Genomic DNA, 22,329 nt, shown 5'->3' with positions numbered 1-22,329 from the left:
AAGGAAACAACAGACACGGGGGTCTACTTGAGCAGGGGAGGGTGGGAGGAGGGAGAGGAGCAGAAAAGATAACTATTGGGTACTGGACTTAATACCTGGGTGATGAAATAATCTGTACCACAAACCCCCGTGACATGAGTTTACCTATGTAACAAACCTTCACATCTATCCCCGAACCTAAAAGTTAAAACAAAAAACATTCAAACATTGCAAGATACATAATATGGAAAGCAAATGTTCCCTATAATCCCGATAAATAATTATTGTGAAGAGTTTGGTGCATATTCCTCTATTTTTAAAAATAAATACATACAAACTTCTTTTTAACAAAAAGGGGAATGTTGTATATAAACTTTTGCAGCTAACTTTTTTATTTTTTTTTTTTTTGTCCAAAGTGTATCTTGGACATCTTTCTATATTTTATTCTGACTGGGTAGTATTCCACTGTATGGATGGACTACAGTTTAACCAATTTCTTGTTATTGGACATTGGCTGGTTTTCCCTTTTTTTGTGATTACAAATAACCCTTCAGTAACATGCTTGTACACACTTCTTTATGTTAGAGGGAGAGTTGCAGTATAGGTATGAACATCCGAAAAGCTGAGCCGGTATCACCAAATTTCTTCTAGACGTGTATTTTCACTAGCAATATAGGAACTTCTGCTTTTCATACCTTTAGGAGAACTGGATATTATCAATCTATAGACATTTGCCAACCTGAGAGGTAGAAAGACTTTTTTTTTTTTTTTTTTTTTTTTTTTTTTGAGACAGAGTCTCACTCTGTCGCCCAGGCTGGAGTGCAATGGTGCAATCTTGGCTCACGGCAACCTCCACTTCCTGGGTTCAAGCAATTCTCCTGCCTCAGCCTCCCAAGTAGCTGGGTCTACAGGCGCCCAGCACCACGCCTGGCTAATTTTTGTATTTTTAGAAGAGGTGGGGTTTCACCATGTTGGCCAGGCTGGTTTTGAACCCCTGGCCTCAAATAATCCACCTATCTCGGCCCCCTAAAGTGCTGGGATTACAGGTGTGAGCCACCATGCCTGGCCGAAAGACATTTTAATTTGCATTTTACATTACTAGGGAAGTAAGCATCTTTTCATTTGTATATTGTCCATTTGTATTTTGTTAACTTCCTCTTAAAATTTTTTTATTTTGTAATAATTATTTTGAGACAGGATCTCTGTCACCCAGGCTGGAGTACAGTGGCACAATCACGGCTCACTGCAGCCTCGACCTCCTAGCCTCACGTAATCCTCCCACCTCAGCTTCCTGAGTAGCCGGAACTACAGGTGTGTGCCAGCACGCCCAACTTAATTTTTTTTTCCTTTTTTTTTTTTTGTAGAGATGTCGTCTTGCCATGTTGTCTAGACTGGTCTTGAACTCCTAATCAAGCCATTCTTCTGCCTTGGCCTCCCAGAGTGCTGGGATTTATGGGCATGAGCCACTGTGTGTGGTCAAAAAATTTTTTTTTACTGTGGTAAAAAACATACAACATTTATCATCTTAACTGTTTTTAAGTGTTCAGTTCAGTAGTGTTAAGTATATTCATTCACATTGTTATGAAATAGCTCCAGAACTTTTTCATCTTGTGAAACCAAAACTGTATCCAGTAAACAACTCCCCTTATCCCTTCTCTGCAGCCCCAACAATCTCTATTTTACTTTCTGTTTCTATGAATTTGACTCCTTTTTTTTGAGATGGAGTCTCACTCTGTTTCCCAGGCTGGAGTGCAGTGGTGTGATCTCAGCTCACTGCAACCTCTGCCTCCTGGGTTTAGGCGATTCTCCTGTCTCAGCCTCCCGAACAGCTGGGATTACAGGTGTGCGCCACCACGCCTGGCTAATTTTTGTATTTTTGGTAGAGATGGGGTTTCACCATGTTGGCCAAGCTGGTCTTGAACTCCTGACTTCAGGTGATCCACTCACCTCAGCCTCCCAAAGTGCTGGGATTACAGGCGTGAGCCACTGTGTCCGGCCGAATTTGATTACTTTTTATACTTCATATAAGTGAAATTATACAGTATTTGTCCCTTTGTGACTGGCTTATTTCATTTACCATAATTTCCTACAGGTTCCCCCATGCCATAGCATGTGATAGGGTTTCCTTTTTAAGGCTGATAATACCGCATCGAGTGTATACACCACATTTTGCTTATCCATTCATCTGTTGAGGGACATTTGGGTTGCTTCCACCTCTTGGCCATTGTGAATAGTGCTGCTGTCAATACAGGTATGCAGATACCGCTTCAAGATCCCATTTTCAGTTCTTTTAGATTTATACCTAGAGTGAGATTGCTGGAGCAGATGGTAGTTCTGTTTCTTAATATTTTAGGAAACTGCTATACTGTTTTCCGTAGCAGTTACACCATTTTGCAATCCCTCCAAGTGTACAAAAGTCCCAGTTTCTCCATATCCTCACCAACACTTGCTGTTTTGTTTTGTTTTTGATACTAGCCATCTTAATTGTGGTTTTGATTTGCGCTCTTTGTTGATTAGTGATGTTGAGCACTTTTGTGTGTGTGTTTTGGCCACTTTGTGTATCATCTTTGGAGAAATGACTAATTCGGGTCATTGTGCCTATTTTTAAAATCAAATTGCTATTATTTGTTGAATTGTAGTTCTTTATATATTCTGATATTAACACCTTCTTAGAGATACAATTTGCAAGTATTTTCTCCGAATCCGGAGGTTGCCTTTCCACTCTGTGGATTGTGTCCTTTGATGCACCTGCCTGTTTCTTTTCATCTGTTCCAGCTTCCTGACCTGTTAAGCATGCTTCTGAGATCTCTAAGTGGAACTAATTTAGAGGGTGTTAAGAGTTCTTTCAGGTTTTAATTTTGTTGACCTAATGAAAGCAATATAATTTAGAATATATGGTTAGAGAAAATATACCTGTGTGTTAATGCCATGGTGCTTTGCTGTAAGGCCATCATCAAAATCTTAGTAATGATTGGCTGGGCACGGTGGCTCATGCCTGTAATCGTAGCACTTTGAGAGGCCGAGGTGGGCGATCACCTGAGGTCAGGAGTTTGAGACCAGCCTGGCCACCATGGCAAAACCCCATCTCTATTAAACTCCATCTCTACTAAGTGCCATCTCTACTGTCTCAAAATAAAAATACAAAAATTAGCTGGGTTTGGTGGTGGGCGCCTATAATCCCAGCTACTTGGGAGGCTAAGGCAGAAGAATCCCTTGAACGTGGGAGGCGGAGGTTGCGGTGAGCCGAGATTGTGCCACTGCACTCCAGCCTGGGCAACAAGAGTGAAAATCCGTCTCAAAAAAAAAAAAAAAAATTTGTAATGACCAATAGGAGAACTTTAAACAAACTTTAGACAAATTCCATACACACAGAAATAGAATTTTGTACATGTGATTGCATGGGAAGGGTGGCTTGCTTTATGGAGGAGTTCCCTATGGTAATCATTTAAAAGTCTTCCTTTCTGTTCTCTGCAGTGGGAAAGTATACCTTAAGGTTACCTAGATGGCTTCAGATCTTCAAGAAAAAAGTTAAAAAGAAAGAAGACTCTAGCACATCCTAATTATTATAGTTATTAAGAAGCTTACGGCTCCTGCCCCTGACTTGCGCAGCAGTTCTTTAGTGCAGTGTACCATGAGCATTAATGTCTTGGGGGCTCTATACAGTGTTCTGTAATATCAGAATATTTAGAGTACATTTAAAATGTGCCTGGATTATAAAGTACTGCATTTGTATGCAGTGTTATGAACACATCTGCTAGAAGAAGGGAGCTCCTCCCAGGCCCAGTGTAGACTGGAGTCGAGATGGAGGCCAAGCAGAAGGCAGATCTGCCATGGGCTGGGAGGTGGTCGAGTTAATACATGGGGTCCTGGAGGTGTCAGTTTCTTTTGGCCATTTCCTGGATGAGGAGAATTTTGTTGTAAATTGCTTTTAGGTGTATCCATGTGCTCCACATGTCCAAGCATGTGGAGGCACAGATAAGGATTTTGGAGGGAAACAGCCTACCCAGGCTATAATTGCTTTGTTAAGGGGCAGGTTCCCTAATCCACTCTTGGAGCCTTGTTTCTCATCTGGCTAATAGGGCCAGTGGTGCCTGCCTCTCAGTCGTGGCAAAGAGTAAATGAGTTAGGAGGCTCTGTAAAGCACCAAGCATAGGGCTGGTTAAGTAGTTGCTATAATAAGTACAAGTGAGAATGTTCATTTCACTTAGTGGGTTTCTTCTGCTTTTTATTCTCAGAGTGCGCTGTAAGAATCTTCTGACAGTTTGATGTTATTGATTTATTTATTGAGACTGAATCTCGCTCTGTCACTCACGCTGGAGTGTGATGGTGCAATCTTGACTCACTGCAACCTTCGCCTCCTGGGTTCATTCAAGCAATTCTTGTGCCTCAGCCTCCTGAGTAGCTGGGATTACAGGCATGTGCCACCATGCCTGGCTAATTTTTGTATTTTTAGTAGAGACGGGGTTTCACCGTTTTGTCCAGGCTGGTCTCAAACTCCTGACCTCAGGTGATCTGCTCACCTCGGCCTCCCAAAATGCTGGGATTAGTTTGCTGTTTTTAAAATGAAGATCCTGTTTTTTAAACTCTGCTTTCAGGTATTACCAGAGAAACGGAGTCTGAAACTCTTGAAGAGCCACAATCTCAATGTAAATTGGTATATGTACTGCCCCGAGAGCGCCGTGATCTTGCTGTCTACCACGGTCCTGGAGAATGTCCTGCAGCCTTTTCACTTTAGGGTAAGAGGAAGCCTCCCCTGAAAACAACACCTTTCCCCAGTTGTCCCCCGTTCCTGTAGCATCCTAATGTGTCAGGCACGTTAGGGACAGGTTCCTCCAGCCGTAACGTCACCGTTCTGACCACTAGAGGGCACTCTGTGTACCCGTCAGCTCCTGGAGCCATTCATTCTATGCTGGGCAGACAGGCTGTGAGAGGACATGGGGGACGGTGGAAAGGATCCAAAGACGAAGTCTGTGTTTATCCTTGTTGGTTTTACACAGGGAATGTGAAACATCGAAGGGGTTTAATAAGCTTTTCCTAAAACTTTTTCCCCCTAACCAGGCTGGCACTATGTCGAAGCTGCCCAAGTTTGAGATTGAATTACCAGCTGCGCCTAAGTCAACTAAACCCAGCCTTTCTGAAAGAGACATCGCAATGGCTACCATGTATGTCCATGTCAGAGAGCATTCCATCCTGCAATTGCTTTCAGTAATATAAATAATAGAAGGAGTGTGTTACAAGCACCACGTGATGCCCTGACCCCTAGAACACATAAGGAGGACTCCCCTTGTCCTGGGTATTCAGTGTACAGATCCTGTGAACATGGAAAACCTGCAGTGTTTTTGGCATTCCATTTTGATTTTTATCAGCTTCGTGATGCTAAGGAATTCCTTTACCTTTCTAGCCTGATAAAGCAAGAACATTGAACCAATTTATTTCTTAGTATCTTTGTTTTAGAATTTCTTCTTTTTTTTTTTTTTGAGACAAGAGTCTTGTTCTGTTCTCTAGGCTGGAGGGCAGTGGTGCAATGTTGGCTGACTGCAGCCTCCACCTCCCAGGCTCAAGCGATTCTTCTGCTTCAGCCTCCCAAGGAACTGGGATTACAAGTGTGCGTCACCTCGCCCGGCTGGTCTTTGTGTTTTTGGTACAGACAGGGTTTCGCCATGTTGGCCAGGTTGGTCTCGAACTCCTGACCTCAAGTGATCCACCTGCCTTGGCCTTCCAAAGTGCTGGGATTACAGGCATGAGCCATTGTGCCTGGCCAAGTTTTTTTTTTTTTAAAGCTAAGTTAAATAATAATTGTTCTAAATAAGAAAATAGATTAAGATTTTTATATAACAGACATGGAACTAAATTACTTATATATCGAGGTATATTTTCTTTTTCTTTCTTTTTTTTTTTTTTGTGACGTAGTCTTGCTCTGTTGCCAGGCTGGAGTACAGTGGCACGATCTTGGCTTACTGCAACCTCCACCTCCCAGATTCAAGCGATTCTCCTGCCTCAGTCTCCCGAGTAGCTGAGACTACAGGTGCGTGCCACCATGCCCAACTAATTTTTGTATTTTTAGTAGAGACAGGGTTTCACCATGTTGGCCAGGATGGTCTCGGTCTCTTGACCTTGTGATCTGCCCTCCTCAGCCTCCCAAAGTGTTGGGATTACAGGTGTGAGTCACTGCGCTCGGCAGTACGGAGGTATATTTTCATTTGAAAAAGTGGATATCTCAGTTTTTCAATTTGTAATGAAAATTTTAAACACACAATAGAGACTAATAAAAAAGAACCCCCGTATGCCTGTATCTGATTCGACAATAGTCAAAATTTTGCTTCTAAGTTACTTCTGATTCTTCTGTGGCCTAAGACAGTGGTTTCCAAACTTTCAAACTTTTTGGTAGTTAGTATAATCTTTTATTTCTTCTTCTTTTTTTTTTTTTTTTTTTAAGGTACTCTTCTGTGGCATTCCTGTTTATTTTTAAATTTTTTTTGGAGAGTCTCGCTCTGTTGCCCAGGCTGGAGTGCAGTGTTACAATCTCAGCTCACTGCAACCTCCGCCTTCTAGGTTCAAGTGATTCTGCTGCCACAGTCTCCCAAGTAGCTGGGACTACAGGCACATGCCACCACACATCTGGATAATTTTTGTATTTTCTGAAGAGATGGAGTTTCACCATGTTGCCCAGGCTGGTCTTGAACTCCTGGGCTCAGGTGATCCTCCCGCCTCGGCCTCCCAAAGTGCTGGGTTTATAGGCATGAGCTGCCATGCCCAGCCAGCATTCCTGTTTAGACAATAGATAAAGTGAGAGCAGTCCTGGCTGAAGTGGAAGTGGGGACCTATTCCCTCCCACCTTGGTCTCCTCCTTGTCCCTGGGCAGGCCCAGCACAGAGTTTACCACTGGACTAGAATATGCATTCAGGAACTGTTCACAGCAACATTTATTAGATGGCACTTAAATAGAAAAGGCTGAGCATGGTGGCACACACCTGTAATACCAGTGACTGGGGAGGCCAAGGCAGGAGGATCGCCTTGAGGCCAGGAGTTCAAGACCAGCCTGGGCAACATAGTGAGACTCTGTTTCTACAAAAAAATTTAAAAATTAGCCAGGCACGGTGGCACATGCATGTAGTCCTAGCTACTGGGGAGGCTGAGGTGAGGGAAGAACGCCGAAGCCTAGGAGTGGGAGGTTGCAGTGAGCTGTGGTTGCACCACTGCATTCCAGCCTGGATGACGGAGGGAGACCCTGTCTCTGAAAAATGAAAAAAAAAAAAAAAAAAGTGATTATATTTTCTGTTATTAAGGAATATACATTCATTATACAAAACTTGGAAAACAGAAGAAAATGAACTTAGCATATCACTCAAGTATAACTATTAACGTGTTTCTTTCCAATCATTTCAGACTCTATGCTTAGGTTTGGGGTTTTCTTTTAAAAGATTATGATCAAGCTGTATTTAGTGTGTGTTCTCTTTTCCACTTAACTTTATAATAGGCTTTGAGTAACTCCATGTTTCTTTGTAAACACTTTTGTTGGCAGCAAAATACTCCATTAAATGAATATCTCATAATTTACTTAACCGTGACGCCATTTAGAACAAAGGAATTTTGAATGGCCAGATGTAATTTATGTCTGTTTGTTCCCTAATTAGATACGGGCAGCTGTATGTTCTCTTCTTGAGGCATCATTCTCGGACCTCCAACAGCACAGGAGCGGAGGTGGTCCTCTATCATCTACCACGGTAGATTTCATGCTTTGTTTCCCCTCTCTCTGTGATTTTAAAATGTGAACTGCAGCTTGTTGATCTGTTTTTTGCTTTCTATCCTACAGAGAAGGTGCCTGTAAAAAGATGCACATATTGAAGTTAAATAGGACGGGAAAGTTTGCCCTGAACGTGGTGGACAACCTGGTAGTCGTACATCATCAGGATACAGAGGTACAAGCTGTCTGCGTTTCTACCAAAGTTAAGGTTGCTTAAAAGACTTGTGAAAATTGGCGGCTGGGCACGGTGGATCACGCCTGTAATCCCAGCACTTTGGGAGGCCAAGGCGGACAGATTGCTTGAGCCCAGGAGTTCGAGACCAGCCTGAGCAGCATGGCAAAACCCCACCTATATAAAAAATACAAAAATTAGCCAGGCGTGGTAGTGCACGCCTATAGTCCCAGCTACTTGAGCCCGGGAGGTCGGGGCTTCAGTGAGTGGAGGTCGCGCCACTGCACTCCAGCCTGGGTGATGGTGCAAGATCCTGTCTCTGAACAAAAAAAAAAGAAAATTGGCAAGATGTCTGAATAAGACTAGAAAGTGCATTTTTATGCTAAGAGTTTTGGTCTTCCAGATGGAAATGGGTTTGGTAGTCTTAAGTAGTTTAGAAAACAGTGATTGTGTCAGTTGATTAAAGATAATTCAAAACTATTTCAGAAACTAATGCTTGAGATTTGACCTTGGAAGAAGGTGGGAATCCGCTCCGTTCCATGAGTACTTGAACTGTCTGTTGCAGTTGTGAGCATGGATGACAGTGCTGGGGGATAATGGTTCTGAGGCCTGTGGACCAGGACAACTAGAATGGGTCCTGTGGGCTGGGCCTCTGATATAAAGAAGCTATTTCCCTTCTCTACCCTCCCAGAGGGTGGTGACGCTAACTCTTAGCTCTCTGACACGTGAGGATGTTTCCAGTTGAAATGACAGAGATCTGCTTAGGTCACTTTGAGTGAGCTCGTCAAAGGAAGTGTGTCATAAATGCAGGAAATACTTGTGAGAGGAGATAAAAATATTAAAAGAGAGTTGTGATGTTAATGACAAATTCCTTCTCAAGTAAGAGCTAGCGCCTGTAGGGAGGAAATGCAAACACAGGCTTTTAAACTGATTTAAACAGCAAGATGGGATGGAATGAAAGCGACTGGGCAAACGATGATTGATTTTGGCCTCAGTCTTATCTTTTTCCCCCCGTAGACATCGGTAATATTCGATATCAAGTTACGGGGAGAGTTTGACGGCTCCGTTACCTTCCACCACCCAGTGCTTCCCGCTCGATCGATCCAGCCCTATCAGATCCCCATCGCAGGTAACGCGGGTTTTGTAGAGGAGTCTGTGCTGCCGTTTCACCGTGTGGCTGTGTTCTCACCATGATCTTTGGGAGTCATGTTAAAAGTGGAGTGAGGAATAAACAGAGATTCCCAGATCTGTCTGATTTTGCCAGGGGCCATTTGTTCCAGTTTTGTTGTTGTTTTGAGACAGAGTCTCACTGAGTTGCCCAGGCTGGTAGGTAGTGGTGTGATCTTGGCTCACTACAATCTCCACCCCCTGGGTTCAAGTGATTATCCTGCGTCAGCCTCCCAAGTAGCTGGGATTACAGGTGTGTGCCACCATGCCCAGCTAATTTTTGTATTTTTTTAAATTTATTTTTTTGACAGAGCCTCACTCTGTTGCCCAGGCTGGAGTGCAGTGGCATGATCTCAGCTCACTGCAACCTCCGCCTCTCACAAGGTTCAAGGTTGTGAGGTATTCAAGCACTTGAACCAAGTTTTCAATCGCTTAAATACTTGTGAGAGGAAATAAGGTTCAAGTGATTCTCCTGCCTCAGCCTCCCAAGTAGCTGGGATTACAGGCGTGTGCCACCACGCCCAGCTAATTTTTTTGTATTTTTAGTAGAGATGGGGTTTCACCATGTTGGCCAGGCTGGTCTTGAACTTCTGGCCTCAAGTGATCTGCCCACCTTGGCCTCTCAAAGTGGTGGGATTACAGGCATGAGCCACCACGCCCGGCCCAAATTTTTATCTTTTTGGTAGAGATGGGGTTTTACCATGTTGGCCAGACTGGTCTCGAACTCCTGACCTCAGGTGATCTGCCTGCCTCGGTCTCCCAAAGTGCTAGGATTACAAGTGTGAGCCACCATGCCCAGCCTGTTCTAGTTTTTTAAAAAATGCAGCTACTGATCCTATAAGCTAAAATTATGTTGTGAAAAAAGTATTTTCTAGGCCGGGCGCGGTGGCTCACGCTTGTAATCCCAGCACTTTGGGAGGCCGAGGCGGGCGGATCACGAGGTCAGGAGATCGAGACCACGGTGAAACCCTGTCTCTACTAAAAATACAAAAAATTAGCTGGGCGTGGTGGCGGGCGCCTGTAGTCCCAGCTACTCGGAGAGGCTGAGGCAGGAGAATGGCGTGAACCCGGGAGGCGGAGCTTGCAGTGAGCTGAGATCGCGCCACTGCACTCCAGCCTGGGCGACAGAGCAAGACTCAAAAAAGAAAAAAGTATTTTCTAAGATAGATGAATCTCCCTTGGAAGGAAAAAGAATAATTTATTTTCGCTGAGCTTTAGAATGGATAGTTTTGATTACCTGTTGATGGTGAAAGATGTTTTAATATTGAATACGCCCGTAACGTTTTCTGTTTGCCTTAGCTCTATAATGCTGAAATTAACTTTGGCTGTAGGTTTCTTACTGTAACCTGGGATCACTTTTCTGTTTCTTAACATTCCGTGTGACAGTGATGATGAATATTGCATTCTTTGGGACTGACAGTCACAGTAAGTGCTTCGGCTGTGGCTCTTAGGCTTACCCAAATCAATCCTCCTTCTGCCTGGAGAGGTGAGGTTGGGAAGTCAGAAGAGTAGAGGTCAGGAATTCAGGAAAAGGGAAAGAAGTCATTTATTTGCTTCGTTTTGCCTTTTTCCAGTGTAATTGATTTTAAGATAGAACTGACAGAATATTCAACACACACACTCTCGCTCTCTTTTTTTTTTTCCTTAAACAGAACTTTATTTTCTTACAGTTCTGGAGGCTAGAAGTTCAAGATCAAGATGTCTGCAGGTTTGCTTTCTTCTGAGGCCTCCCTCCCGGCAGGCCTCTTTGCAGATGGCCACCTTCTCACTGTGTTCTCACAGGGTCTTTCTTCTGTGCCTGTCCCTTGCAGCAGTCTCTCCCGGCTCTCTTTTGAAGGAGATTGGAGTGCAGAGTTGGCTAGTCTGAGGTTTCAGTGTGCAAGACGTAGTCAGATGGCTCACCTTTGGAACCTTGGTACTAATGTTTTATTCTTTGTCAGATGGCATTGGGCGGGTTGACCCAGGCTGCAGTCAGGATTTCCTTGTACCTTTCACCCAGGAGATTCAGAATTGGGCTCTGGCTGAAAGTTTAGCAAGAGCACCATCGTCAGCCTGACTGCCCTGTCTTGCTAGATCAGCCAAAAGTTTAGTTACTTTCTGGCACAGTTGGAGGAAGGAGCTGGTTCTTAACAGACGTTCAATTAGGTCTTTTGGCTTTCTGTGTTCTTTCGAGCTTCTTCCTTTTCCTTTGTAAATAATGTTAGCATTGAAAGAAGAGATTTTGCCAAGTGATTGTCTTGTGTCTGCTGCCCACTTGGCATGAAGGTAACTGCTGGTGAATTGGGGAAAAAAAACTAAACATTTAGAACAAGCCTGTCCAACCCATGGCCTGTGGGCCACATGTGGCCCAGGACAGCTTTGAATGCAGCCCAACGCAAATTCTTAAACTTTCTTAAAACATTATGAGATTTTTTAATGATTTTTTTTTTTAAGCTCATCAGCTGTTGTTAGTATTAGTATATTTTAGGTGTGGCCCAAGACCATTCTTCTTCTTCCTCTTATGGCCCAGGGAAGCCAAAACATTGGACACCCCTGGCTTAGAACCTTCAGCTCTGTTCCAGTGGTACAGGACCAGTTAGGAGGCATCAGGTTCTAACCATCTGGTTTTAATGGAACAGATGCGAGGCCTGGTCACAGTAATAGCCCATGCAGAGATCAATAGGAGGAAGTCAGGAATCCACTGAGGGTCTGGGGATCTAGGTGGTGTGGGCTGCAAAGCATTTTCAGAGGTTAGTGACTCTCCTTTCGTTTCCTGCTGGGCTGTGAGTCCTGGCAGCTTGATACATCCGTGTGTCTTGCCCACTGTGCTGCCACTGGGTGGGCGTGCTCAGGAATCGAATGGGCCTGTTTAGAAAGATATAACCAGCACTTTTGGGAAGAGTCAGCCACCCTTTTTCTTTTTGTTTTGGGCCTGTGAGAACAGTGGGTCTCAATCTGACTACAAATTAGGATCATCTGGGGGGCCTTAAAAATGAAAGCTCTCACCTGACAGTGTGCAGGTCAGCCACCCAAAGGTGAGGGCTGTGCACTTGGTGCAGACCTTGACCCTTAGGTCCAAAGCGCGAGTGCTGTTCGCCAAAGCTTGTCTGCCTGGGCTCTTTCCTACCTTTGGGTGGTCTGTTCACAATGACCTTTTCTCTGACCAGCTGATTGAAACCTGCCTTCTGATTGTACCTGGGTAATTGGAACAGAACCAGGAGTCATGGTTAGCTTGTAGGGCTGCCTGCATGGCTCATGAGCAGTATAACTGTTTGTTAAGGGTCCCTGTCATGTGAGGTTTTGGGGGTCTGCTTCCCAGACGAGCTCACTGTGCCTGGACCTACTCTATGCAATGGATAATCGAGCTAATTATTTAGATAATTAAGTGGCTGGGCACAGTGGCTCATGCCTGTAATCCCAGCATGTTGGGAGGCTGAGGTGGGCAGATCACTTAAGCCCAGGAGTTTGAGACCAGCCTAGGCAACATAGACCTTGTCTTTACAAAAAAAAAAAGTTAGCAGGGCATGGTGACATGTCTGTAGTCCTAACTACTCTGAAGGCTGAGGCAGGAGGATCACTTGAGCCAAGGAGTTCGAGGTTGTAGTGGGCTATGATCAACTACTGCACTTAAGCCTGGACAGCAGAGCAACACCCTGTCTTAAAAAAAAAAAAAAGATAATTAAGCTACAGTAAGCTACAAGCCACATTTATTTGAAACATTCTCCATGGATGATCTGGGTATTTGATTTTGAATCCTCCAAGTAAATTTCTCAGTTCCTTAACGTGCATATGTAAATGATCATGAGTCATCTTTGGTTATTAAAAAAACCCAAACCACAGTGATTGAAGCCTTGACATGCTTTCTTTTTCTTGGTGAGATTTTCCTGGATTGTCAGCTCCTTCCCCTTCCTCCCCATATGTGCTATCAGTGAGATGGAACAGTTCATTTCTTCTTTAACTACAATTGAATAAAAATTTTGTAATGACATTAAAAAGTACTGACTTTTGCGTCATAAGTACCAGCATTTGAAGCATTTTCTGACTGCATCATTGCACTTATGTTTTCTCAATTTGTAGGTCCTGCTGCCGTGACCAGCCAGTCTCCTGTTCCGTGTAAACTCTGTATCCTTTACTAAGGTGTTGGCACTGTGCACAACAGGGCAAGTGGTCACCCCCAGAGAGTGGTCCTGAAGCCCTCCTCTGGGCAGCTGTGAATAACGCTCTGAGAGCCACCCCACAGGCAGCTTCCCTGACTGTCCAGGGGCCCCGTGTTTAGCGTGGACTCAGGACATGGGGGGCAGGGGCATGTGCTAACGGAAACGGTTTGCTTTTTGTTTTCGTCCTTTCCTGGTTTAGAATTTCCTATAACATGTGGATTCTTCATCCTGGATTGTCTTTCAACCTGACATCATTATCAGTGCAAGCCAAGGTAGGTCAGCGGGGACAGCTGTCGTGTTACAACATGGTGCTTGTTGACTTTGGATCCCAGTTGTAGCCAGGGACGTTTTCAAGGTTAATCTCTTAGAAACGACCCCTCCTTTCAACCTTGGGAATGGGATTTTTTTTTCACTTTATAATGTTTTCTACTATATGTGCATTTTATCAAGAACATATACTACTTTTAATAATTAAAGCAACAACTAAGAATGCCATTCTCCTGCTTAAGCCCATTCTGGAAAGCCAGACTCCACCCCCGGGTGTCTCCCTTCATTCCTCCCATCGACCTTCCCACCGGTGCCCATGCCCTTTTCTGTTCTGCGTGAGCCCAGGAGGTGTGCTTCTCTTTCTGGCCTTGCTGACGAAGCCTCCTCAGTCTGTTAGTTGTCTCTTTATTAGAGAAGTCTTTTTTTTTTTTTTTTTTTTTTTTTTTTGAGACGGAGTTTTGCTCTTGTTGCCCAGGCTGGAGTGCAATGGCGCGATCTTGGCTCACTGCAACCTCTGCCTCCCGGGTTCAAGCGATTCTCCTGCCTCAGCCTCCCGAGTAGCTGGGGTTACAGCCATGTGCCACCACGCCCAGCTAATTTTGTATTTTTAGTAGAGATGAGGTTTTTCCATGTTGGTCAGGCTGGTCTCAAACTCCCAACCTCAGGTGATCCACCTGCCTCGGCCTCCCAAAGTGCTGGGATTACAGGCATGAGCCACTGTGCCCGGCCTAGAGAAATCTTATTTTTTTAAGGCAGGGTCTTGCTCTGTCACCCAGCCTGGAGCACAGTAGTGCTATCTCAGCTTACTGCAGCCTTGAGCTCCTGGGCTCAGGTGATCCTGCTTCAGCCTCCCGAGTAGCTGGGCCTACAGGCACACATCACCATGCCCAGTTAATTTATTATAATAATAATAATTATTATTTTGAGATGGAATCTTGCTTTGTCACCAGGCTGGAGTGCAGTGGCGCCATCTCGGCTCACTGCAACCTCCAACTCCTGGGTTCAAGCGGTTCTCCTGCCTCAGCCTCCCCAGTAGCTGGGATTACAGGCATGCGCCACCACACCCAGCTAATTTTTGTATTTTTAGTAGATACGGGGTTTCACCATGTTGGCCAGGATGGTCTCGACCTCCCAACCTCGTGATCTGCCCACCTTGGCCTCCCAAAGTGCTGGGATTACAGGTGTGAGCCACTGCAGCCGGCCTATAATTTTTTTTTTTTTTTTGTAGAGACAGGGTCTTGCCGTGTTGCCCTAACCTGTGTCTCTAATACCTCGCCAGGCTGGTATTAGACAATGTCCTATGTTACTCTTTAATCCTCTGTGTATTTTCCTGCCTTTCCTCTGGAATTCCTAAGAACTCTTGAGGAGAGAATTAGCCCTGATGCTGTAGGCATCCACTGTATGTAATGCATTGTTGTGCCTTGTCTGTAACCCATAGCCTCATGTGACATCCACTGTATGTATGTAATGAAGTCATTTCTCTCCTGTGCATCTCGCTGGTGTTTTCCTGTACAGCTGCTCTGTACCTGCCTTGGGACAACTGAAAAAGGGATCACCCAGATGATTTTTTATGTGGCACTTCATTCTCCTGTAGCAGCCCAATTGGGAAAGGCCACACCAGATGCTGGCAGTGTGGGTTGATTGTACATTTATGGGTCGATGAATGGATGAGTTATGATGTTTCATTGAGAGCCTCTGGAGTTACCTTTTAAACTAATGAGCCGTTGTAGGAGAAACCAAAGCACAGGACTGAAGTTGATGCCACGTGTTGACATCTTTTTCTATTTTAAACGTTAAAAGAGGGACTAGGTCTAGGGAAGGCCCCGTTTGGAATGAAGGACTAGGAGCTACACCTTTGATGTGCCCCTGAATGCAGAAGTTACTTGGAAAGAGTCAGCCAAGCGTGCGGTGGCTCGGCCGTCATCCTCCTGTGGTAGACATGCTCCTGAATTGCTCCTGAATGGCTCGGCTCTGCTTCAGTTAGGAAGGAAAAGCTACATTGACCGTACTTTGCGGCTTTTTATCACCACCCGCCACCCGCCCCGCAGATGTTTAGGGGAACCACTTTTGGGCTTTTGTTATGGTTTGCATCATACTGTTTTATTTGCTGCCTCTTAAAATCCAGGTTACCTCTGGAACCTCCAAGTGAAACTTGAGCCCATAGTAAATCTCTTACCAGACAAAGGAAGACTGATGGACTTTCTCCTCCAGAGAAAGGAATGCAAGATGGTCATCCTGTCTGTCTGTTCACAGAGTAAGTTGAATCCTTCCCCCTTGGTCTGGTTCCAGTGTGAGGCCTGTGCTGCCCAACACTTTTTATCGGGATGTGGGCTACATTGTTGTGCCTTGTCTGTGACCCACAGCCTCATTCTTTATGTGAGGGGTGGCTATGTGACCCTCTAGGAAAGGCTGCTAAATGGAAAGATGACTTGTAGAGATACTGGTAGAAAAGAACAATAAATGGGATGGTTCTGAATGAACGTGGGCACACAGGAGGGGAGTGGGCCACCACCCCTGGCCTTCACACACACCTCTTTCAAAATCCAAGCCACTCACTGCATATGTGTCTTCTTTAAGAATCCCCTGCTGAGGCCAGGCATGGTGGCTCATGCTTATAATCCCAGCACTCTGGGAGGCTGAGGCAGGAGGATTGCCTGAGCCTAGGAGTTCGAGACCAGCCTGGACAACATGGCGAAACCCTGTCTCTACAAAAAAAAAAAAAAAACATCAGCTGAGTTTGGTGCTATACACCTGTGGCCCCAGCTACTCCAGAGGCTGCAGAGGGAGGATTGCTTGAGCCCGGGAGGACGAGGCTGCAGTGAGCCATTTGTGTCAGTGTACCTCCAGCCTGGGCGACAGAGCAAGACCCTGTCTCAAAAAGAAAAAAAGAATCCCCTACCAGTATGTGCTGTTGGTGTTGGTTTTTGTTTTGGTAGAAATGGGGTCTTGCCTTGTTGTCCAGGCTGGTCTCAAACTCCCAGCGTTAAGTGATCCTTCTGCCTCGGCCTACCCAAAGTACTGGGATTATAGGCATGTGCCACTGAGCCTGGCCTGCTATAGCTTTTTTTTTTTTTTTTTTTAACTGTAACCAGAAAGGGGTTGCGAATGACATCTAGGTATCAGGTCTTTAAAGTATTGAATTTCTTAGAGTGTCCTCTAAAGGTACTTTTGCATTGGTAACCTTTTAGATTAGTTTTTATCATAGCAACGTGTGGAAATTCTGAAGCTGACATGAAGTTGGTTTGATCCGTGTGAACATTGTGCCTTTCCAGTGTTAAGTGAGTCAGACAGAGCATCGCTGCCCGTGATAGCCACTGTTTTTGATAAACTCAACCATGAGTATAAAAAGTACTTGGATGCCGAGCAGAGTTACGCAATGGTGAGTTACATGGAGTATGACAAAGGGTCCTCCTCCCCCACCCCCTCCCTGGTATTTTCTAAGTAATTATGATGCAAAATTGTTTCCTATATATTAGAATAAGGTCGCTGAGATTTGCCGCCTGCCATAGGGCAAGGTGGCAGTAGTCGGGGATAGTGGAGGAGTAGTAAATTCAGGGTCCCTGCATCCCATGAGCTGGAGGCTACATCTCACTTCATACCTTCACTGTTTTTGTTTTTCCCATCTGTGTTCGATCTTGCCTGTAGATCCCTGGTCTACTGTTAAAGATGAGAAAAATCAGTCTCTGCTTTGCAATATTTTGTATATTTTTCTGTTGTGCCAGAGTGAGGACTTAGTAAATTAAATTAGAAATATTTATATTTGCCACAGCTTTCTTCCCTTTTGGGAAAGAATCCTGTTGAGATAGCATCCTGTTGAGATAGTGACGATTCAATGTTAGCACTTAGCAGGCGTGTTTGTAGTGAAAGTAATAACCATGGCTTATTGCCACCAATTCCCGCTGTATTACTTGTACATCATATCTTCTGAAGCCAGAAGAAAAGTTTAGGACAAGGAGAATGATTTATTTCACTTCCAGGATCTGATTAGTCCTAGGCTGAAAATGGTTTTAAACCAACAAAAGCCCCAGAACTCCACTCCCCTTTAGCTGTTCATGGAAGGGTAAGAGGTCTGAGACAGGCACTGAAGAGGGCCGGTTGCCTGGACAGTGTCCATTCCTACCCTGCCAGACATGAGGGGTGGCTGAGTCCTTTTGGACTCTATTGCTGTGGGTGTTCTGGGCTGTGGGAATCAGTAGGTCTGATCCCAAATGGTAGTTTCTGTGCTGTCCCACACTGTCTACTGGGCTCCAAAAACCGTCATGACTCAGCAGTGTGGGCCACTGACCAGCCACGTGAGCAGCATCTGGAGTTTCTTGGAAATGCAGGTTCTCAGGCTACACCCCACAGCTATTGCATAATCTGCATGGATCTGAACTGCTTTTTTTTTTTTTTTTTGAGATGGAGTTTTGCTCTTGTTGCCCAGGCTGGAGTGCAATGGCAAGATCTTGGCTCATCACAACCTCCACCTCCTGGGTTCAAGGGATTCTCCTGCCTCAGCCTCCTGAGCAGCTGGGATTACAGGCATGCGCCACTGCACCCAGCTAATTTTGAATTTTTTTTTTTTTTTTTTTAAGTAGAGACCGGGTTTCTCCATATTAGGCTGGTCTGGAACTCCTGACCTCAGGTGATCCACCTGCCTTGGCCTCCCAAATTGCGGGGATTACAGGTGTGAGCCACCGCGCCCGGCTGGGACTGCTTTCAAACGTTAGGTGAGGTCGTCAAGGTCTCACAGAGCTTTCCTATTCAGAAGGACTTGTGCTCTGGCTTGCCACTTAAAAATCCCCGGAGATTCCATGCAGGAGCTACTCATTTATTGTAGGATCCGGGCTTCATAAAGCAGGGATGCAGCAGGCCATTTCATTTTTGCCAGATAACAAATGCCCATGGTCCAGGATTAAGAAGCTTAGACAGGAAGTTAAAAAACTGCAAGAGGCTAAGTATGATATATCTTAAGAGAAAACTCTGACACATGCTTCTTTAGTTTCATCTACCGTGAACATTGGAGTGTTTTCAAGATGACCAATTCTGACTTCCTAGACTCTCCCCCAGCCAGCACAGGAAAAAGTTGTATCTAAGTAGAGAAAGTGTTTTCCGCTCGTATCCTGGGTCCACATCGAAGAATTCAGTCCTTGTGTATGAACTGTAAACAGCACCCTTCCTCTAAGATGCCGAAGATCATAGTTTGTGGTTTCTTCTTTCAGGCGGTGGAAGCAGGGCAGAGCCGAAGCAGCCCGCTCCTCAAGAGGCCGGTGCGGACCCAGGCGGTGCTGGACCAGTCAGATGTGTACACCCATGTCCTGTCAGCCTTCGTGGAAAAGAAGGTGGGCTGCAGCTTTCCGCCTCTTCTGGACTGAGAATGCTCAAAACAAGGAAGTTGCAGAAAATGAGGAGACTTCATGTGATTAGAATCACTGGAGTTTCCTTGGGTGAGGACCTAGAGCTGGTAGTTTGGCTTCTAATACTCAGGCGTAAAGCATAATCGTTGATGGGTGGTTCTGGAGCGATTTGTGCAAAACCAGTGAAAGATGAACACTGGGCCATTTTAAGATGGAAACAAGGCGGGGATTGGATAGAGAGTTATATGCAGCCCCTTTTGCACCTCGTTGGTATTTATAAGACCACATTTTTTTCTCCCTAGGAGATGCCTCATAAATTTGTGATAGCCGTGCTGATGGAATACATTCGTTCTCTTAACCAGTTTCAGATTGCAGTACAGGTACCTTCAAATCAGCTGGTCCCAAGTTAAAGCAGCAGGAATTAAAAAAAAAAAAAAAGACACAGTCACTGTCTTAGAAGATGACTCATATGCTAAATCAGGTCTGCCTCCCCGACTCAGAATGCTGAGTGACTCTCCTGACATCATTAGTTGGAATGGGAAGTGTAATGTCAAGTTGGGGTCTTTACCTGCATGATGAAACCACTTCTTGTAATGACAGACTTTTACCTTGGTTAGAATAGCCAGTCCTTGGGGAGCCTCTAGTCTGTTGTAGCTGAATGATGTGGGAAGTGTTCTTTCACTTTTTACTTTTGTCCTCAGCATTACCTACATGAACTTGTTATCAAAACACTTGTCCAGCACAACCTCTTTTATATGCTGCATCAGTTCCTGCAGTACCACGTCCTCAGCGACTCCAAACCTTTGGTATGCATTGCCAGATTTTTTACTTCCATTGTGGTTAAAAACGGAAAATTTTAACCGTTATCCTTCCAACTGAAGCGGGTCTAAAAATGTCTTTCAGGCTTGTCTGCTGTTATCCCTAGAGAGTTTCTATCCTCCTGCTCATCAGCTGTCTCTGGACATGCTGAAGGTAACTCTGATGTGTGAGGTTTTCGACTGTGGAAACTGACTCTGTTCCTGTTGTTTGCACTGACCTGGACTTCTCTCCCTTATTCCTAGCGACTTTCAACAGCAAATGATGAAATAGTAGAAGTTCTCCTTTCCAAACACCAAGTGTTAGCTGCCTTAAGGTTTATCCGGGGCATTGGTGGCCATGACAGCATTTCTGCACGAAAATTTTTAGATGCTGCAAAGCAGACTGAAGACAACATGCTTTTCTATACAATATTCCGGTTTTTTGAACAGCGAAACCAGCGGTTGCGAGGGAGCCCCAATTTCACACCAGGTGAGAATGCAGTGAAAAGACTTGGGGTAACCATAGCCTCAGAGAGTAGCAGAGGGCACTGGCAGCTGGTGGGCGAGGACCCCGGTTAGCATTTTTGTAAACAGCACAATTTGATAACAGCCCGCCTAGCCCTTGGCCCATTATTTGTAGTAGAGTGAATTCAGTATACTGACAGAATCTGAATTATGCTCTGGAACTCACCGAGGAAGTGTGTTTTGAGTCAAGACACATTTAGGACCCAGATCAGGCACAGCCCATCTTGGAATATCTCTTGAAGCCAGGAATAAGACGGCAAAGGGTGGCTAAGGGTTTTAAAGGGCCTGGGGCTTATTAAGGTTTCAGTTTTATGAAGTATACATTGGTTGATCATTCTCATTTTTTTTTATTTTTTTCATTGAGACGGAGTCTCGCTCCGTTGCCCAGGCTGGAGTGCAGTGTTGTGATCTCGGTTCACTGCAACCTCCACTGGGTTCAAGTGATTCTTCAGCCTCAGCCTCCCGAGTAGCTGGGACTACAGGTGCGTGCCACCACACCCGGCTAATTTTTGTATTTTTAGTAGAGGTGGGGTTTTACTATATTGCCCATGCTGGTGTCAAACTCCTGACCTCATGATCTGCCTGCCTCAGCCTCCCAAAGTGCTGGGATTACAGGTGTGAGCCACTGCACCTGGCCCTGGTTGATCATTCTCATCTCCAAATAGTTATACAACCTAAGACATCATCTTTAGGATAGGGAAGGATCAGGACTGTCTAATGAAACTTGTAGGTCTAACTAACTATTTCTAGCTCAATGTAAGACGGCATTTAGTTACCGTAAGGACAGGTTAGATACAATCTCTTCCATTTAGCTTTTCTACTTGTCTCTCAAAGCAGATAGGGCAACCCCCAAACCTAGGAAAACAATGTATTTTATTAAAGAAAAATAAATAAGTTAAAACCCAGTAGACACATCTACGAGATGCTTTCTTTGTCCCTCATTTCATGCCACATCTAACTGGCGATTAATTCTCTTCCTTTCTAGGGGAACACTGTGAAGAACATGTTGCTTTTTTCAAACAGATTTTTGGAGACCAAGCTCTAATGAGGCCTACAACATTCTGAAATCACTTGCTGGTTTTTTATATAAAATATGTACAAAGTTAATTTATTGCATTAATAAAGCTCTTTAAACTATAAAATGTTATAAAGTGTATCATCTACAACCTCAAATGTCACTAAAAATACGGTATAGAACTTGTGGGATGGCTTACTCCTAAAAGGAGAGACAGTGCATTGATTGGCCTTTACAGAGTGTCAGTGAGCGGATCACATTCACAGCCCAGAGTGTCAGTGAGCGGATCACATTCACAGCCATCTAGTGTCACCTCCTGCTTGCTAAAGAATGAGGTTTTCTTTCCTGAAGAAGCTGGGAGAAGTTTAGTGTCCCGTGGTTGCCTCCAGATTTCATAATACTGCTTCCCAAGTCAACTGTGCATTCCTGAGTTCACAGGCGCTACGTTCAAAGCTGCTGCCAAACAGCCGATGGTTGGCACCATCCGGTGTTCAACTTGGCCTTGCCGATGCAGCGCCCGTCCAGTGGTAAACCGACCGACCCTTAGACACAGTTCAGTCAGGATGCCCTGCGAGAGGGCTAGAAATTTAGAAGCCGTTCGCGCTCTGTTCCTTTGTATCGCTCTTCAGTGGCACAACTTCTGGCTTTATTTACTGATGGCCCTATGAGAGAGAAAAAGACTTCTTATTTCTGCAGGAGAAAGGGAGCTAGTTGGCTGGGCATAGTGGCTCACGCCTGTAATACCACTTTGGAAGACTGAGGCAGGAGAATTGCTTGAGACCAGCCTGGACAACAGAGTGAGACCATCTCTCCCTCTCTTTTGGAGATGGGCTCTTTGCTTTCTTCCTCAGGCTGGAGTGAGTGGTATGAACACGACTCACTGCATCCTGAGCCCACCCTTCTGGGCTCAAGCAAGCTTCCTGCCTCAGCCTAACAAGTAGGTGGGACTGCAGACGCACACCACTTCACCTGGCTAATTTTATTTTTGTAGAGATGGAGGCCTCACTATGTTGCCTAGGCTGGTCTCAAACGATTCTCCTATCTCAGCCTTCCAAAGTGCTCATTTTTTTTTTTTTTTTTTTTTGTCTTAAAAGGAGCGAGTATATTAGATTGTAACAGAACCACTTCCTATCTCCCGGAGATGATAAAAAGCCCCTCATTTTCTTATTCTTCTACTTCAGTGCTTCAATT

The 22,329-nt window shown here is 44.8% G+C and overlaps 2 protein-coding genes across 5 annotated transcripts in view; one reads left to right on the top strand and one right to left on the bottom strand.

Moving 5' to 3' along the window:
• RMC1 (regulator of MON1-CCZ1) overlaps nt 1-21,265 on the top strand; it is a 29,089-nt gene extending 7,824 nt beyond the window's left edge. For all 3 annotated transcript variants that reach the window (XM_012506292.2, XM_030810652.1, XM_030810651.1), the window contains 15 exons: nt 4,575-4,715; nt 5,038-5,141; nt 7,614-7,703; nt 7,793-7,898; nt 8,913-9,024; nt 13,119-13,163; nt 13,417-13,470; nt 15,591-15,719; nt 16,738-16,844; nt 18,667-18,786; nt 19,104-19,181; nt 19,503-19,607; nt 19,705-19,773; nt 19,863-20,088; nt 21,109-21,265. In XM_012506292.2, the coding sequence (XP_012361746.1) occupies nt 4,575-4,715; nt 5,038-5,141; nt 7,614-7,703; nt 7,793-7,898; nt 8,913-9,024; nt 13,119-13,163; nt 13,417-13,470; nt 15,591-15,719; nt 16,738-16,844; nt 18,667-18,786; nt 19,104-19,181; nt 19,503-19,607; nt 19,705-19,773; nt 19,863-20,088; nt 21,109-21,188 (1,566 nt within the window). In that variant the 3' untranslated portion in view covers nt 21,189-21,265. The remainder of the gene's footprint in view (nt 1-4,574; nt 4,716-5,037; nt 5,142-7,613; nt 7,704-7,792; nt 7,899-8,912; nt 9,025-13,118; nt 13,164-13,416; nt 13,471-15,590; nt 15,720-16,737; nt 16,845-18,666; nt 18,787-19,103; nt 19,182-19,502; nt 19,608-19,704; nt 19,774-19,862; nt 20,089-21,108) is intronic.
• Nucleotides 21,266-21,429: 164 nt separating this feature from the next.
• Nucleotides 21,430-22,329, bottom strand: part of NPC1 (NPC intracellular cholesterol transporter 1) — a 52,750-nt gene continuing 51,850 nt past the window's right edge. The window contains exon 25 of one of the 2 annotated variants that reach the window (XM_030810649.1): nt 21,430-21,800. In XM_030810649.1, the coding sequence (XP_030666509.1) occupies nt 21,718-21,800 (83 nt within the window). In that variant the 3' untranslated portion in view covers nt 21,430-21,717. The remainder of the gene's footprint in view (nt 21,801-22,329) is intronic. The other variant, XM_030810650.1, reaches the window with a different exon arrangement.

This window comes from Nomascus leucogenys, chromosome 4 (assembly GCF_006542625.1).
Source record: "Nomascus leucogenys isolate Asia chromosome 4, Asia_NLE_v1, whole genome shotgun sequence".
Classification (NCBI taxonomy): domain Eukaryota; kingdom Metazoa; phylum Chordata; class Mammalia; order Primates; family Hylobatidae; genus Nomascus; species Nomascus leucogenys.
This window is presented reverse-complemented; position numbering and strand designations above follow the sequence as displayed.